Raw genomic sequence first — 18479 nt, 5'->3', positions numbered from 1 at the left:
CTTCTGCAGAAGATGGTGGAGTAGGAGGACCCTAAGCTCACCTCGTCCTACAGACATAACTAGATAATACACACATCAATGGACATAACCCCAAAAACAACCCAAAGACTGACAGAACAAACTCCCCACAGCTGAATGTAAATAAGAGCCCACATCCAAGAGGGTAGGAAGGGCAGAGACACAGCTGATGGACATGCAGGACTGCCTGGGGAGGGAGGATCACTGAGGGTGTGGAGAGGAGAGAGAAACAGACACTCCAGCCCCTCCACGCAGGAGGAATCCCCATGTTTGGCTTTGAAAACCAGAGGGGCTGAATTCCACAGGCTTTTACAGTAAGTTGTGCTTAATACATAGAATTTTAAAAATCAGGGTTGCTCTGGAAGAGCTGGGAGGATGATAGGAGACTGAGTCCCTGCCTGTAAAGAGACAGCACAATGGGGTGCCTGGCAGGCTCAATCAGTAGAGCATGCAACTCTTAATATTAGGGTCATGAGTTCTAACCCCACATTGCACATGAAGCTGAAGGAAGGAAGGAAGGAAGGAAGGAAGGAAGGAAGGAAGGAAGGAAGGAAGGAAGGAAGGAAGGGAGAGAGATAGATAGATTAAAAAACTATAAAAGAAGAAAACTATAGGACAATATCCCTGATGAATATAGATATAGAAATCGTCAACAAAATATTAGAAAACTGAATTCAACAATATATTTTAAAAAATCATTTACCATAATCACATGGGATTTATTCCTGGGTTGCAAGGATGGTTCAATATTCTCAAATCAATCAATACGATACATCACATCAATAAGAGAAAGGATAAAAAAAATCATATGATCATTTCAGCATACGCAGAAAAAGCATGTGACAAAGTATAGAACCCACTCATGATAAAATCCCTCAACAAAGTAAGCCTAAAAAGAACATAACACAACATAATAACAGCCATATATGAAAAACCCACAGCAAACGTCATACTCTATGGGGGAAAAACTGAGAGCTTTCCCCCTAAGGTCAGGAATAAGATAAAGATATCCACTCTCACCACATTTATTCAACACAGTACTGGAAGTCCTGGCCACAACCAACAGATAAGGAAAATAAAATACATCCAACCGGTATGGGAAAAGTAAAACTTCCACAATTTGCAGAGGACAGGATACTTAGAGACTCCATCCAAAAGCTACTAGAGGCTCCATCAAAAAGCTACTAGATGATAAATGAATTCTTTAAGGTCAGATGATACAAAATCAAGATACAGAAATTCAATGCATTTCTATACACTAATAATAAAGTAGCAGAAAGAGAAATTAAGAAAACAATCCCATTTACAACTATACCAAAAATAATAAAATATCTAAAAATAAACTTAACCATGGAGGTAAAAGACCTGTACTCTGAAAATTATAGGACACTGATGAAAGAAATTGAAGATGACACAAACAAATAGAAAGATATTCCATGATCCTGTTTTGGGAGAACAAATGCTGTTAAAACGTCCATACTACCAAAAGCAATCTACAGATTTAATGCAATCCCTATCAAAATACTGATAGCATTTTCTTTTTTTTAGATTTTATTTATTTATTCATGAGAGACAGAGAGAGAGAGAGGCAGAGACACAGGCAGAGGGAGAAGCAGGCTCCACGCAGGGAGCCTGAGATGTGGGACTCAATCCCGGGACCCCAGGATCACACCCTAAGCGGAAGGCAGATACTCAACTGCTGAGCCACTCAGTTGTCACTACTGATAGCATTTTCAACAGAACTAAAACAATCTAAAATTTATACAAAACCACAAGACCCCACAGAGCCAAAGCAAACTTGAAAAACAAAGCCAGAAGTATAATCCTAGATTTCAAAACATACTACAAAACTATACTCATCAAAACAGTACAGTACTGGCACAAAAACAAACACAGAGATCAACAAAACAAAATAAAGAGCCCAGAAAAAAACCCATGATTATACAGCCAATTAATCTTCAACAAAGGAGGCAAGAATATGCAATGGGGAAAAGGCTCTTCGATAAATGGTGCTGGGAAAACTGGACAGCTACATGCAAAAGAATGACACTGGACCACTTTCTTACACCATACACAAAATAAACTCAAAATAGATTAAGAACCTAAATATGAGACTTAAAACCATAAAAATTCTACAAAAGAACATAGGCAGTAATTTCTCTGACATTGGCTATAGCAACATTTTTCTAAATATGTCTCCTGAGGCAAGGAAAATAAAAGCAAAAATAAACTATTGGGATTTCATCAAAATAAAAACCTTCTACACAGCAAAGGAACAATAAACAAAACTAAAAGTCAATCAACTGAATGGAGAAGATATTTGCAAATGACATATCAAATAAATAATATCTAATATAAAGAATTTTTACAACTCAACACAAATAATCCAATTTTTAAAAATGAGCAGACACAAACTGACACCTCTCCAATGAAGTCATATCTATGGTCAACAGACATATGAAAAGATGGTCAACAGCACTCACTATCAGGGAAATGCAAATCAAAACCACAATGAGATATCACCTCATATGTGTCAGAAGTGCAAAAATCAGGAACACAAGAAACAAGTGGTTGTGATGATCTGGGGACAAAAGGAACCCTCATGCACAATTAGTGGCAATGCACACCGGCAGCCACTGTAGGAAACAGTATGATGTCCCTCAAAAAATTAAAAATAGAATTACCATATGATCCAGTAATTCCACTACTATTTACCCAAAGAATGCAAAAACACTAATTCAAAAAGATATATGCACATCCATATTTATTGCAGGATTGACAATAGCCAAATTATGGAGGAAAACCAAGTGTCCATTAGCAGATGAATGAATAAAGAGGATGCAGTGTATACACACGCACGTGCGCATAAACTCAATGGAATATTACTCAGGCATAAAAAAGAAAAATATCTTGCCAACGGCAACAAAGATGGCTCAATAGGGTATAAGGCTAAGTGACATAAATCAGCCAGAGAAAGACAAACGCAATATGATTTTCATTCATATATGGAATTTAAGAAACAAACAAGAAAGAAAGAGACAAAACAAAAACAGACTCTTTTTTTAAGATTTTATTTATTTATTCATGAGAGACACAGAGAGAGAGAGAGAGAGGCAGAGACACAGGCAGAGGGAGAAGCAGGCTCTATGCAGGGAGCCTGACGTGGGACTCGATCCCAGGTCACCAGGATCACACACTGGGCTGAAGGCGGGGCTAAACTGCTGAGCCCCCAGGCTGGCCAAAAACAGACTCTTAATTAGGAGAACAAAGATGGTGACTAGAGGGGATGTGGGAGGGGGAGATGGGGATGAAGAGTACATTTACCTTGAGGAGTACCAAGTAAAATGTATACAGGTGTTGAATCACTATATTGTATACCTAAAGCTAGTATGACACTCTGTGTTAACTATATTGGAATTAGAATTTAAAAAAATAAAGACAAAATATAGAACTGGTAAATAAATTGTGGAATATTCACACAGCAATGAGAAAGAACAAAGAACAGCAACACACAACAATCTATCATAAATTTGATGTTCATCAAAAGAAGCCAGGTATAGACATCCTTACAATTCTGTTATAAAAGTATAAAAGCAGACAAAACTAATCTACAGTCTTAGAAGTCAGGAGGGTACTGGCACAAAAACAGACACATAGATCAATGGAACAGAATAGAGAACCCAGAAGTGGACCCTGAAATGTACGGTCATCTAATATTCGATAAAGGAGGAAAGACTATCCATTGGAAGAAAGACAGTCTCTTCAATAAATGGTGCTGGGAAAATTGGACATCCACATGCAGAAGAATGAAACTGGACCACTCTCTTTCACCATACACAAAGATAAACTCAAAATGGATGAGAGATCTAAATGTGAGACAAGATTCCATCAAAATCCTAGAGGAGAACACAGGCAACACCCTTTTTGAACTTGGCCACAGTAACTTCTTGCAAGATACATCCACGAAGGCAAAAGAAACAAAAGCAAAAATGAACTATTGGGACTTCATCAAGATAAGAAGCTTTTGCACAGCAAAGGATACAGTCAACAAAACTAAAAGACAACCTACAGAATGGGAGAAGATATTTGCAAATGACATATCAGATAAAGGGCTAGTTTCCAAAATCTATAAAGAACTTATTAAACTCAACCCCAAAGAAACAAACAATCCAATCATGAAATGGGCAAAAGACATGAAGAGAAATCTCACAGAGGAAGACATGGACATGGCCAACATGCACATGAGAAAATGCTCTGCATCACTTGCCATCAGGGAAATACAAATCAAAACCACAATGAGATACCACCTCACACCAGTGAGAATGGGGATAATTAACAAGGCAGGAAACAACAAATGTTGGAGAGGATGCGGAGAAAAGGGAACCCTCTTACACTGTTGGTGGGAATGTGAACTGGTGCAGCCACTCTGGAAAACTGTGTGGAGGTTCCTCAAAGAGTTAAAAATAGACCTGCCCTACGACCCAGCAATTGCACTGTTGGGGATTTACCCCAAAGATTCAGATGCAATGAAACGTCGGGACACCTGCACCCCGATGTTTCTATCAGCAATGGCCACAACAGCCAAACTGTGGAAGGAGCCTCGGTGTCCATCGAAAGATGAATGGATAAAGAAGATGTGGTTTATGTATACAATGGAATATTACTCAGCAATTAGAAACGACAAATACCCACCATTTGCTTCAACGTGGATGGAACTGGAGGGTATTATGCTGAGTGAAATAAGTCAATCGGAGAAGGACAAACAGTGTATGTTCTCATTCATTTGGGGAATATGAATAATAGTGAAAGGGAATATAAAGGAAGGGAAAAGAAATGTTGGGAAATATCAGGAAGGGAGACAGAACATAAAGACTCCTAACTCGGGGAAACGAACTAGGGGTGGTGGAAGGGGAGGAGGGCGGGTGTTGGAGGGGAATGGGTGACGGGCACTGAGGTGGACACTTGACGGGATGAGCACTGGGTGTTTTTCTGTATGTTGGTAAATTAAACACCAATAAAAGTTAATTAAAAAAAAAAAAAAGAAGTCAGGAGGGTTCTTGCTTGGGATGGGGACAGGCAGGGACAGCAAGCGACTTCTCAGATGCTAATAAGATTCTGTCTCTGATCCAGTTGATGGTTGTACAGGTGTGTGCACTTTAGGGAAGTACACCAAGAGGCAATATATTTATGACTGGCACCCTTTGCTCTATATATGTTATACTCCAATGACACATATTCCTTACCAATCCAGACCTTGATCTAGAGGACAGACGAAGCTAAATACCAAACTTCAGCATTCATACACACCGGACCCTGTCTCATCTAAATGCTCCATCTCGACTGTACAGACCAACACCTCTCTGTTGGTAGCACCTGGGTCCCTAAACTTATGCAGAACATCAGAAGCACCCCATGTGCAGATATCTGTAAGAGTTGAGGTAATCTCAAGCGACCTGACCCCCAGACAGATTAAGAGATGAAGGCTTATGCTTCCTCCCCATAGAGACATGGCTGAGGTCACAATGTCTCTGGATGTCCAGTTTGTCAGGACTGCTCTGGGTCCTTTGTAGACCAGGGCTCTTCCCTCAAAAGGTTCTCAACTGATGAGCACCCCTTCTTCTTCACTTTATCTCAGACAAGCAGTCCACAGACTCCAGAGGACAGGAATCAACTTTGTTTTGCTTCCTCCTACACTCTAAATGGTCAGCACTGTGCCTGGTACACAGCAGCCTGGCCAGTATCTGTGGTGGGAATGTATGAATATGTGAACAAATGGAACTACTGAATCTGTGTACCAGGATGTGATTACTAGAAAGGTGAGATGTAGGCCAAGGATGAAAATGGAAAGAAACAAAAACAAAGTTACTTTTAAAAACATATGCAAAGGTCTTTCTGAGGTAGAAAGAAAATTTTAAACCATCTACCTTATCATATAAAGAAAAATCACAAAACTTATCTCACACTAGTAAAAATGGCAGTATATTATCTTTACTATAGATAACACTTTTATGCTTTCCTTCACTTATTCAACTAGTCTGGTCAAAGGTTGAAGACCAGATCCAGAGTCAAAGCAAGACTAGCTGTTTCATATGGGAAACGATGCCTAAGCCTAATGAAAGTTCTGGACACCACCCAGCCTACCAAGCCCACCAAAGTCACAAAGAAATTAGCATATCCAATGAGCATAAAAAGACATGGAAACTACCCAACCATCCCTTAACAACTGGGCTATGAAAAGACTCCAAACAGCCACACAAATATGTTCAGTTATTATCTATTAACTATAATCTCCCTCTTGGCAATGGTTTTATCAATTTAAGGTACCATTAATTAGAAGAAATTCAGCAACATGGGGTAAAGCGAAGTTTAAGACTTTGTTCAGTGGGCAAGGGGAATGGCTTCAGAACAAGGACTGCCACCATGTCTCGATGATCCTTAAAAATTCCTTATTACACACTCTTAGCACCACTTCAACACCCATTTCTCTGTAAACTAAAGCCAATGTCAGAGTCAACTTCCTTCAGTTCATTTGTGCAGAGAACATATCAATTCTGCTGGAGAAGATGCAAAGGTCACCCAGAGTGGGCTGGGTTCAGGCCCCTGCGGAGACATGAAGATGTGTTGAGATGACCCCCTAGGACTTTATCACATAGAAGGCTCTACATCAATTTCACTGCACTCATGTGCACAAGTGTCCCTAGAAGCCAGTCAAGAGTCATATGTCATTCTGCCTCAGGAGCACTGGCTGCCGCTAAGGCTAGACAGAAACACACAGTGGAAATCAAGATCTTTCTTAATTTTTTTAAAGATTGTATTTATTTATTCACGAAAGACATAGAGACAGAGGCAGAGACACAGGCAGAGGGAGAAGCAGGCTCCATGCAGGGAGCCTGACATGGGACTCGATCCTGGGTCTCCAGGATCACACCCTGAGCCAAAGGCAGATGCTCAACCACTGAGCCCCCCACGCATCCCAAAATCTTTCTTTCTACTGGTATCAATGGTAGCCCTACCGCTCAAAGGGGAAGACACTGCACCCATAATAATTTTCTACTACATAAAATGCTCATTTTGTCTAAAATGTTACTATTCATTGGATCATATTGTGTTGGCTATTTAGGATGAATAATAATTCTCCAGGATTTTTCTGGAAATACAGTCTGAAAATTACCTGCATCATGATTTTCAAGACTGCTTATTTGCAGCTTCCTGGGTGTCACCTTTGACCTACTGAAGCCTCTGGATTCTGGACTCCGGACTCTGAGATCTACAGTTTAAACAAGCCCCCTAGTGATGTTTCAAGATGTGGAAGCCATGAGTATGAAAACCACCGCTCTAGCACTTCACTCTGGGCATTTTCTCTTTTTGCCTTGGCCTGGCAGGCTTATACTCACTGCATATTTGCTTTCTGTTTTATCTGTGTGAAGCCTGCTTGGAACACCTGTGCTGAGCTCTGCTTCCCTGCTCCAATCATGGGCACTGACGGACTTTGCATAAATGCCTGCTCACCCAGCACAGAATTATGCAGGGGAACATTGATGGTGCCCTCCTTAGTGCGACACGTTGCAGATCACACAAGAAGAGTTTGCAAATTATTACAAATAGTTGTATAATACGTCCTTCCTTCCTCCTCTCCCCAATATGCCAAATTTTTTAAAAATTTCATTTCAAAAGATCAAGGGAGAGAGTCTCCTGAGGGACATACTTACATAGCACCCTAAGAAAAGCAGTCCAATCAAGTTACCGTGGACTTTAGCAGAACCCTTCCAGAACAATCTCCAGTAACTCACATCACTCATTTGTCAATCCACCTTTCCTCCTTCTGAAAAAGAAACCGTTATCCTCATGTCTGTGATAGGGACACTGGGAGGACCCAGACGCAGGGGCTATGAAATGCCCCACACTACTCATCACTCCAACATGGCACTGAAGGAAGTGCATGCATATCCATCTCTCCCCCTTGAGGGTGGTAATCTTGGTTCTCATCTTTAGCCTCTAAGCCTAGCACCCAGGTGGTTCTCAGCAGTGATGGCAGGGGAAGGGAATGGGGAGGAGAGCAAGAAGCAGACCATTTAAACTACTCTCATTTTTGAAATAAATACTTCACCAGTCATCACTCCATCCACAAACTCTAAGGTACCTTTCTTTCTAAAGAGCAGTGGGAATTGCAGGAGCTCTACAGCCCAGGACACTGGACTACAGAGAGAAGGAGCTCATGGGCCACAGACTCTGGAGGAGTAAGGACTTTCTGAAAGGGGGAGACAAAGCCAGGGATGATATTTCACAACAGAGACACCTGCTGATACCAGCAGGGGAGGGGGTACAAAAGAACAGGCCATCCTTCCACATATCTGGTCCATCTTGTCACAGGTGACTCATTTCCCTGCCCCCCAAATATGTGTTAAACTGCAAATGAGCAAAGTATGCTTTTTAAATGAACTAGGAAAGAGCTTGCTGCTTAACCAATCTTAGGGCAAACATGTTATGGACACACCTCGGGGTCCTTTCCACTTCAAGACCTTTAGACTTGCTCTTCCCACTTGCTAGCTGGAACATAACCACCTCCTTCTCCTCGCCTAGCTCACTCCCATCATTCAGTATCTATCAGCTCTGATGACTTTCTCAGGAAGGCATTTCCTGACCACAAGAGTCATTTAGCCCCTTCCCCTCACCTTTACATAGTCTCAAGGCTTCTGTACCTCTACCTTATAGCACTTTTGTCTACTGTAGCTAAATGATTATTTTGTTATTGTTTATCGGTTTGCCATACTAGATGGTAAACTCCAGGAGGGTACAAACCATGTCTGTCTTACTCATTCATTCATTCATTCATCACTGTGCTGGGTTTAATGGTAAAGGCCTGGGAACGCCAGGATCTATACCACAGTGCATCCTGAAAAGGGTTACAAGGTTGTAAGGTTCCAGCTTAGAGATAGAGATTAGACACCCCACACACACACCAAAAATATTTTGCAGTATGCGTATGATGTAGAATTTCCACCTACCAAAAACTGTAAAAGCACACATGTCTGTAATTCTCCTATAGGCTTTCTTTCCCAGGGTTACATCAAGAGGTGTGCTTAGGAAAAAATTCAAGTCAATACACACCACCTACTCTGTGTCAAGTATGATAAGACTCGAGCACTTACTTCAGGAAGCATCCAATTATTTAAAAAGCTAAAATATAAATATATACAACTATAAATTGAGGAATAATATATAAAGTATCATAGTCAATATTTTAAAAAATAGCCTCCACCTGTTGAGCATTTATTACATCAGACATTTGCTAAGAGCTTCACAGGCATTAGCCAGTTTACTCCTCATGCCAACCCTGTAAGGCTGGTTACCATAGTGGAAATCCATGTCCCCTTAAGGAGCCACCCCTCAGCCCTCCCTTCCACCATGTGATTCAATGGCGCCCCCACCACCACTTTAGCCCCAGGTCCCAGGCCTGGACAATCAGCATATTCTACCCAATTGTCCAGAGTGATTTACTGGGGATGGGTAAATAAAATGGGTAAATCTGACAAGTCTCAATTCTGGGAATTTTGTCGGTACTACTGAGATATAAAAACTTTATGATGATATAAATCTGTGCTTGCCATGAGCCCACCACATGGAATTAATGAGCCTGACAGCAAAACCAACATAGGGGAAAGAAAGCCCAAAGATGGGGAGGCAGGGGGAGAAGAGTGACGAGCATACACATCCAAGTCCTATGATGTAACCTGAGTGTCTGGATCCAACCTTACCTAACGTTATAGCTCACCAGTAGAATCTTCAGTTACAAAGTAAGTAAATTTTCTTTCTCATTTCAGCCAGTTTGAACTGGATTTCCAGAGTCCTCACCAGTAAGTATGTTATTATCCCCGCTTAACAAATGAAACATCAGGGATTCAGAGAGGACAAACAATCTGATTATCTTAACTTTAATTAACTAAGGCTTTGGGAGGTCACCTGGTAGTAAGCATTCAGACCAGAAACCTGCAAGAGTCAGCCTGCTCAAATGCCAGGGGCATATTTTTTCCCTCCATCCACCAAGGCCAAGGTAGACACATGCAAGTCACCTTACTATGGTCATTTTTCTGCATGGTGGGTTCATTTCTTGTTTACCTTTACAGTGAACAGGTGGTCCTCTGGGGTCCCAGCTTTACCCAAGGGTCTGTTAAATTCTCCATTCTGGGCACTCTCTTCTTTCTTAGAAGTACACAAAAATGGTGCATCTTAAAAGTAAAGGCATCTTCTAATAGATGAAATAGGGTAAGAAACTCTTGTAACCTTGGACAAATTATTTAATCCCTCACAGGAAATTATTTTGTTTGTAGTTATCTCTTCTGGGGAGGTGAGATCCACTGTTATCCTAGGCCTGAGGAATTTCCTGAGGAACATTTATGATCACCTCAACAGAAGAAAGGTGTTCAAGTTCAGACACTGGGTGTGCTTGGTCTGAAACACATATTAGGTAAACCAGATATGATTTGTTATATTTAATTACTAATATTACTTTCTCTCTCCAAGAAAGATAAAATAGTTGAGCTAATGTTTAGGTCCCACTCCTCTAGGGGAGTAGTACAGGCCCCATGATCCATTGGGAACCTCTTCTTGCTCTTGAAGATAATATCATCATCATATAGGACAGAACTCATCCTCTCAGCAACCCAGCTCAACAGACATTCTCGAAGGCAGAACTGGTGGAGGACCAGGAGAGGAAGGGGAACTCAGCCTAGGAAGGTCACCTGGGGCAAGAAGCTCTACTATCCTTGCCAGCAGGAACTAGGGTTTCTCTGGCAAGGATAAACTGTAGGTAAGGACAGAAAACACAAGAATTGTCTCAGGCCTACTGACTCCCCAACTGTCTCTTTACAATGATTCCTGTGAAATAATTATTTCTATCAGTGGTCATTTAGTACAGGGGATTTAAGATAGTGGGTTCATTAGAGAGAGTCAGGATCACAAACTCATTTAAGTCTCCTTGAACTTGTTTAATCAAAATGATTTTCTGCTACTCTTTATTACAAGCCTAGTTTCTGTGGTGACAGATTAATGACTGATCCACTAAGCCATACCACCTCTCTTGTCACCAACTCTACCGACTGAGCCAGCCACTATTCCATCAATAAGCTCCATTTGCCCTTGAAACTCATTACAGTTGAGATGTTAAGATCAAATAAGCAGATGAGATGCTCACAGGCACCCCGGTTCTGCTACAGAGACCACCAAATCCCACAGAGTGAACACCAAAAGGAAAAAGAATGCAAGCTGGTCCTTGTGGTCTCATTAGAATTACAAACTCAGGTCACTCTGGAGTAAGATAAATGCCAGCCAAGGCAACATTTCTGATTCTTCAGGCCTGCTCAAGGTAATTATCCCAGAGCTAAATGTCAAGCTAGTTTCATGTGTGCAAAAGAAAGAAAATGTCATGTTTGGTGTAAGCAACAATATTATTTTAATCAAATCAGAAGCTCATTATTAGCAGAAGATAAGCCCTGGTGTGACCCCTACAGTAAGCTGTATCTACCTGGCTTTCATTCCACTTTGTCTCAAACTAAGATTCTTCACTGATTGCCCTCAGACATCAAGTAGGAAAGATTTAACAGTGTCATATCGAAGGAGCTTCACACCCTAAATCCACTCCACTCTTGATTGACTGCAGTGCACAGCAAGAATCTGGAATCAGACTGCCTGGGTCTCCTCCACAGCCCAACTCTGTAACCTGGGGCAAGAGCCTTAACCTCCCAGTAAGTAGTTGATAATAACAGTACTTCTCTCCTGAGATGGTTATGAACATTAAATGAGATAATACATGTAAAGTGCCTTAAACAATGTGCTTGGTTAATTTTAGGTATTATCTATTTCTGCAATGTTTTAATTTTTTAATTATAACCAGAATGTATGAACATTATAAGAAAAAAAATTATTTAAAAAAAAAAGAAATGCATGAAAGCCTAAGTTAAAGGATTTCCTCCAGTAGACAAGAGATTACTGAGAGAAGAGAGATTATTTATCTTGTGCACCCTTATAGCCCACTGCCTCGCACACACTAGGCAGTCAGGTGTTGGAATGAATGTGCAAATGAATGTAAGAATGAACAGAGGAACATGTCGTTAGGGGAATGACTATGGAAAGCAAAGTCACACTGAGGAAAAATCCAGAGAATGACTGTAGGATCCTTCTATCTCAAACCACAGAGAAGTTGAATGTGTGACAAGAGAAAGCCAGAAATTATTGTACAACTCAATACAAACATCTACCTTCTTCATCTTCTCCTTCTCAGTACTGTATTTGTGCAAAAGTCTTGATCTCCATCTGACCAAAAATGCTCATCTTTGTAAAAGGATGATGACCAAACTAACAGACCACCAATACAGTTAGATGCAAACATCTCCTAACATCTCAACGTTGTTCTGTTTCTCATGGATGCATCACTCCAGGGAACAAACCATGGAGCAGTTCTGAAAGTTTTGTTTCTGTAAAGGAGATAGTTATTACATGTGTACCTAGAGCGATAGGACTGCCTCAAAGTGATAAGTAGTGGCTCTCAGGTCACCACTGGCAATGTCACAGCTCACTCAGTGCAGGGGAGCATGGAGCACACAGCCAGCCATCATTTCCATTTCAAAGTGATCCCAGTAACAACAACCAAAGGGTATCATCAACTTTCTAAAAGGAGCCTTTAGTTTTTAGTTTCACAAGATCAAAAATCACTTGTAAATCTTTCTCCCCCAAGTGCCTAAGTGGCTCAGTTGGTTAAGCGATCAACTCTTGGTTTCAGCTCAGATCATGATCCTGGGGTCTTGAAATCAAGCCCCCCCTCAGGCTCTGTGCTCAACGAGACTCTGCTTGGGATTCTCTCTCTCTCCCTTCTCCCTCTCCTCCCTGCCTACCTTACCACTCTCTCTATTACTTGTTAAAATAAATAAATCTTTAAAAAAATACAAATTAAAAAATCTCTCCTCCCTGAGTGCAATAGAGTGACAAGCCAGGAGAAAGGCAGCAAGATTTCTCCACAATGACTTTCAAATATTGACAAGCATCATAACAGTAATCTCAGGACACAGTCTCAGTGTGTCCATGAGACTCTTCAACAAAGAGTTGAGCAAGCGATTCCAGTACTTGTCCCGGTCGTACTGGGAGACGGTGCTCAGCCACTGGTTACCAAGATAAAGAGTTGAAGAGTCTCTTCAACAAAAACACAAAAAGAGTTTGTGTCTCTTCAACAAAACAACTAAAACACTAGCAGAGAAGCTAAACTTTGTCAACCTTAAGCAAGACTTGACTCGGTGCAAACAATCAGGCTGACTGAGCAACTGCCCCATTAGCTGGAGCTGTGTCCACTGTCAACTGAACATCTAGTTTTTAGAGCAAGCAACCTTTTATTGCCTAGTCCCAGGGGACAGAGGTTTAGCCGTTACTCCAAATAAATGACCCAGTGAAGATGCCTGATGCTGGAGTAAAAGAGCATTTAGTTTGAGTTTCACAACTTTGAAGAGGTTAATAGCCTTCTGTCTGGGCTGCGGCTGGTATCACAAGACCCCATAAAGCATATAAAATGGTTCATGATAAAACACTGAGATTTTTAACATTTTTAGATGTTTTTAATGGTATGCTGGATTAAATTATCATTTTTTAAAAAGATTTTATTTATTCATGAGACACAGAGAGAGAGGCAGAGACATAGGCAGAGGGAGAAGCAGGTTCCCTGCCGGGAGCTTGATGCAGGACTCAAGCCTGGATCCCAGGATCATGACCGGAGCCAAAGGCAGATGCTCAACCACTGAGCCACCCAGGTGCCCCTAAATTATCATTTTTAAAAGCATATATGGTGGTAAAAATACTAACTTAACACCTAAAATTCTCCAGAAACGAAATAGTAGTGTGTCTGAATATAGAAGCATTTCTCTTTTTATTAAGCTTCAGATATTTTTACAACATTTAAGGCAGTATTCCCTAAACATAATAAGAATGACCAAGAACGTTTATTTAAAATATAGTTTTCCAGCAGTCACTCCAGAAATATGGAATCAGGCTCTCCAGAAGAGGAGCCTGGGTGCTAAAATTTAACAAACACCCCAGGTAAGCTTCATGATCAGTGAGGCCAACATGGTTAGTGTCAGGACAACACTGACCGAATGATTTAAAAAAAAAAAAAAAAGTCACCATTTGCAAGCAAGATGAGAGAGAAAAGCTCAACTTTAAAAAATTTAAAGCTTAATAAAAAATAAGAATAATGCCTTGCTTGTGATACACCAAGACTAGAAACCCTCGAGCAGATACAAAAGCACAGGAAACCTTTCCACGCCCCGGAGGCCAACCAGCATGACTACTTCACTCCGACCTAGCTGCCACTCTAACCCAGGCATCCACAAAGGTGTCCCTTCTCTCTACCTGGCTCAAATCTTCTAGCAGGGTTAAGCATCTTCTTTGTCCCTCCATTCCATCAGAAATGTAATAAATTTTAAAAAGCAAAATGATTTCTACCCTACTGAGTCCATGAATGGATGCTTCTTTGGGGGCACCTTTGGGGCAGTTTGTCATCTCTCTCAGCCTCAGGCAAATAAGGTCATCACAGGATTCCTCCAAACTGAACAGAAAGAGGATGCAAGCCGGTTAACGGAGCAGGTCAGGGAGAGAGGGGGTGTGGAGGTGTGCCAGGGATCTCATGGCTGGGGGAAGCAAACAGGAAGTCTGCTGCCTAAGTAAAGCTCAAAATAACTGAAAGTTCATTGAAAGTGTTTGAAAGCACCTTTCTAGGAGAAGCCGCCCACACTCAACTCCAGAGAGGAGGAAGAGGGAGAGAGAGATGAGGGATAAGCCCTCACTGGAGGCTACAGGCATGCCTGCCGCCCAGGATGGGACCTGGAGAGGTGCTTTACAAAGTACAAGAAAATAACTGGGTTCACTGGGCCTCCTCAAACTCCTCCCCCCCCCCCCACAAGGGTTTGAAGAGACCCGAAATGGGGCTAAGACCAATCCAGGAAAGGTGGGGTGCCTCCCGCACACCTGTCACCTAAAGAGCCCTGTGACAGGAACAGGGATCCTGTGGCTCGGGTCTCTCCCAAGGGCAGGAATTCCTAACCCTAAGCATCAGACCGGTTTCTCTCCCAGTGCCCCCCCCCCCAGGCGCAGGGCCCCGCCACCCCCACCCGGGAGGGCCTTTGAAAGAGCTGTCAGCAGCTCCCGGAGCACCCGAGGGGTTGCCACCTGCTGGAAACGCGGCGCCAGGTGCTCCTCGTCCTGCCTCCTCCGGGACCAACCTGGGGAGCAGCGGCCGGCCTTGGGGCACACACGGGCAGCAGACGTGCCCCCGGGGGAGCGAGCCCCGGCCACCCGGGCTGCTCATCAGCACAGGGGGCCGAGCCCATGAGTGGCCTGCTCCCTCGCCAAGGCGCCAGGGCCCAAACCAGCAGCCCCCATGCCCCGCCGCGCAGGGCGCAGGGCCGTGGCCGGCAGGCGCCTCTGACAGGCTGGACTTCGCCCCAAGCCTGGGGTCTGCAGCTCGGGTCCTCGGCGCAGCCTCCACGCGGCCCAACCGCGGCTGCCCGGGAAGGTCAAGTTGGGCGTCCCCGGCCGGCCGGCGCCCCGGCAGCCCCACCCCGGCGCTGCCGCAGCACACGCCCGGACCCCGGGTCGCCGCCGAGAGCGCCACGCTTCCAAGTTGTCTTCAAAGTTCCCGCCTGGCGCGAGGCAGCAACAAGCTGCGGCGGGAGGTCCGGGTCCGGGTCCGGGTCCGGGTCCGGGTCCGGGTCCAGGTCCAGGTCCGCGCCCGCCCCCGCCCGCCCCCGCCCGCCCCCGCCCGCCCCCGCCCGGGCCCGCGCCCCCCGCCCCCGCCCCCGCCCCCGCCCCCGCCCGGCCTGGCCGCCGCGGTACTCACGTCTCGGAAGCGGTTCCAGTACTTGTCCCGGTCGTACTGGGAGACGGTGCTCAGCCACTGGTCATTGTCTAGGAAATTGCCGTGGTTGGGGCCCGCGCCCCCCGCCGGCGCGTCCAGGTGCCGGCTCTCCGCCTGCAGGAAGCACCACGCCGCGGCCGCCGCCGCCAGCACCGCGATCGCGGGCATCTGTGGGCAGGGGGCGGGGGGCGGGGGGCGGGGGTGAGGCGGGGGGGCAGGGCCGGGGGGCAGGGCCGGGGGGGCAGGGCCGGGGCAGACCCTCCCCGCGGGCGCCCCGGGTCTCGGCGCCTCCGCCCCCCGCGCGGCCGCGGGGCCGGGGCTCTCCCGGCGGGGACGGAAGGGTCGTCCCCGCACCCCGGGGGCGCCCGCCGCGGACCCCGAGGCCCCGGGACCCCCTCCCGCGCGGGACCCCCCTTAGGCGCCACGAACGAGGGCGGCCGCCCATGTCGGGGCGCCCCGCACACCGCCACCCTGGGGTCGGCGCTCCCAGCACCCCAAGAACCCGGGCCCGGTGGGCAAGCAGCACTCCCGCGGGGGCGCCTGGGGCCCCGGGCGCGGAGCGGGAGCGCAGGGCTCCGGCCGCAGCCGAGGCTCCGGCGAGCGGGTGCGGGGAGCAGTACCCGGGGGCCCTTCTCCTGCCCTGCCGCCTCGGCGAGGGGCGCGCGGAGACACCCCCGGGCTCCGGCCCTGCCAGCCTGCCGGGGCCGCGGGGAGGTCCCAACTACGCCAAGTTGGGGCGCCGGCTCCCGCGGGGCACGTACCGTGGGCGCCGGCCGGGTCCCCGCGTCCGAGTTCCTGGCGCTCGCGCGGCGCGGTCGCGGAGGAGGCTGCCCGGCGGCGGAAGCCCGGCTGGCTCCCGGCTGGCTCCCGGCTGGCTCCCGGCTGGCTCCCGGCCGATGCCCGGCTGATCCCCGGGCTCCTCCGCCCGCCGCCGCGCGTCCGGCCGCTTTGTGAGCCCGCAGCGCTCTGGCTGCGCTCGCTCTCCGCTCGCTCGGGCGCGGCGACCGCGGGCGGAGGAGCCCGAGCGCACGAGCCGAGGCCTCTGGCGACCCCTGGCGGCCGCCCGCCGCCCGCCGCCCGCCGCCCGCCGCCCGCCGCCCGCCGCCCGCCGCCCGCCGCGGGCCCTGGCCCCGCCGCCGGCCCTGGCCCGGCAGCCCCCGAAGCCGCGATCCACGCAGCGCCACGCGGGGCTCAAAGGAGCCTTCAGCTCAAGCCGCCCACGGCCCTCGGGGGCACTGAGGGCGCAACGGCAGGACGCCGCCAGCGTTTAGACATCCCCGAAAGGCCGGCGGCGGGCCCCCCCGCTCAGAACCACCGGGGCCCCCTGGGGCGGAGAGGGCTTAAAATGCCATTCCTGCCTCAGGCCCAGACGTGCGGCAGCAGCACTCCTCAGGGCCCCCACTCCCCAGGTGTGTGAGTGTCCGCGCCCCTGGCCGGTCCTGGCCGTGTGCCACCTGCGCCTCTGCACTCCCGTGCCCCACACCATGCCCATGGCTGTCAATCCCTCTAAACAGTCCATCTGGCCTCCTTGTCTCCAGTTTCCACATCCGCGAATCCCCTCGGCATCCCTCTGCAGAGAAGCCCAAGTCTGCTTCTGTTCCCCAACCTTGAGAACTGGCCCCTGGCACCAGCCTATTGGATTTTCCTCAAGGGCAGGAAGAGGAAAACTTGACCAGGCTTCAGGAACAGGACACATAGGGGGAGGGAAGGAAGGGGTGATGGGCGGGTTTGGGGGGGGCTGGACTTAACCTCCCCCTCCCCCACCCCCACCCTCTGGTTTCCAGTACCTGGTCAAAATGGGCTGGAGAGAAATTGATGCAGTGCTCTATCTGCATACGGTGACCCTCACTTGCCACCCTTCTCCTGTACGACCACACCCCATTCCCCAGACACCCCAGCGCTCTTTTAAAATAAGTCAGATGCACTCACCTCGCTTTCAACACACACGTGGAAAAACCCTTCATGTGGCTTTCCTGATAAAAACCAGGATCAGTGATGCCCCCAGACCCTGAACATCTGTCTCCACTCCAGCTGCCTCTCCCACAGTGCCTTCCTCCTTGCCTGGTTCCTTGGACAAGTGGGTCTTGGTACAGACCCTGGTGGGGATAGGCGTCCCCCAGCACTGGAGGCCCACCCTGCCTGGCCACCATCCACACCCACTCCAACAGGGGCCTCACTGATTTCACCCTTGTAGTTTACACATCCTGACCTCTTCAGAGTAGCTCTTGCCAGGCCTGTGCACCAGGCCAACACCCTAATGAGGCTCTCCTTGAGAACACACTTTTCCAGCTGTCAGCTCTCAGCACCTGAAATCCCTTATTCTATGTGCGTGCTCCCAACTGGGCTGCATTGATAGGAAGACAGAGGCCATGCTTGGCTTGCTCACCTCTGCTCCCACTGCCCAGAGCCATACTCCTGACACAGGGTGAATGCTCAGAAGATACTTGAATGAATGAATGAATGAATGAATGAATGGTACCCAGCCACACTTAGCCAACATTCCCCAACCTGTGTGACAAGGTCAGGTATAAGGTGTGCCACAAAAGATTTCGGTCGCATATAGTATCAT

The 18479-nt window shown here is 46.8% G+C and overlaps 1 protein-coding gene across 2 annotated transcripts in view; it reads right to left on the bottom strand.

Moving 5' to 3' along the window:
* SPOCK1 (SPARC (osteonectin), cwcv and kazal like domains proteoglycan 1) overlaps window positions 1-16831 on the bottom strand; it is a 498184-nt gene extending 481353 nt beyond the window's left edge. For both annotated transcript variants that reach the window (XM_041764681.1, XM_041764682.1), the window contains exons 1-2: window positions 16672-16831; window positions 15893-16078 (exon numbers count right to left, since the gene is read on the bottom strand). In XM_041764681.1, coding sequence (XP_041620615.1) covers window positions 15893-16078 — 186 coding nt within the window. In that variant the 5' untranslated portion in view covers window positions 16672-16831. The remainder of the gene's footprint in view (window positions 1-15892; window positions 16079-16671) is intronic.
* Between the last annotated feature and the right edge of the window lie 1648 nt (window positions 16832-18479).

This window comes from Vulpes lagopus, chromosome 7 (genome assembly GCF_018345385.1).
Source record: "Vulpes lagopus strain Blue_001 chromosome 7, ASM1834538v1, whole genome shotgun sequence".
Lineage (NCBI taxonomy): Eukaryota > Metazoa > Chordata > Mammalia > Carnivora > Canidae > Vulpes > Vulpes lagopus.
Note: the sequence above shows the minus strand (reverse complement) of the source record. Positions and strands in the feature narration are given on the sequence as shown.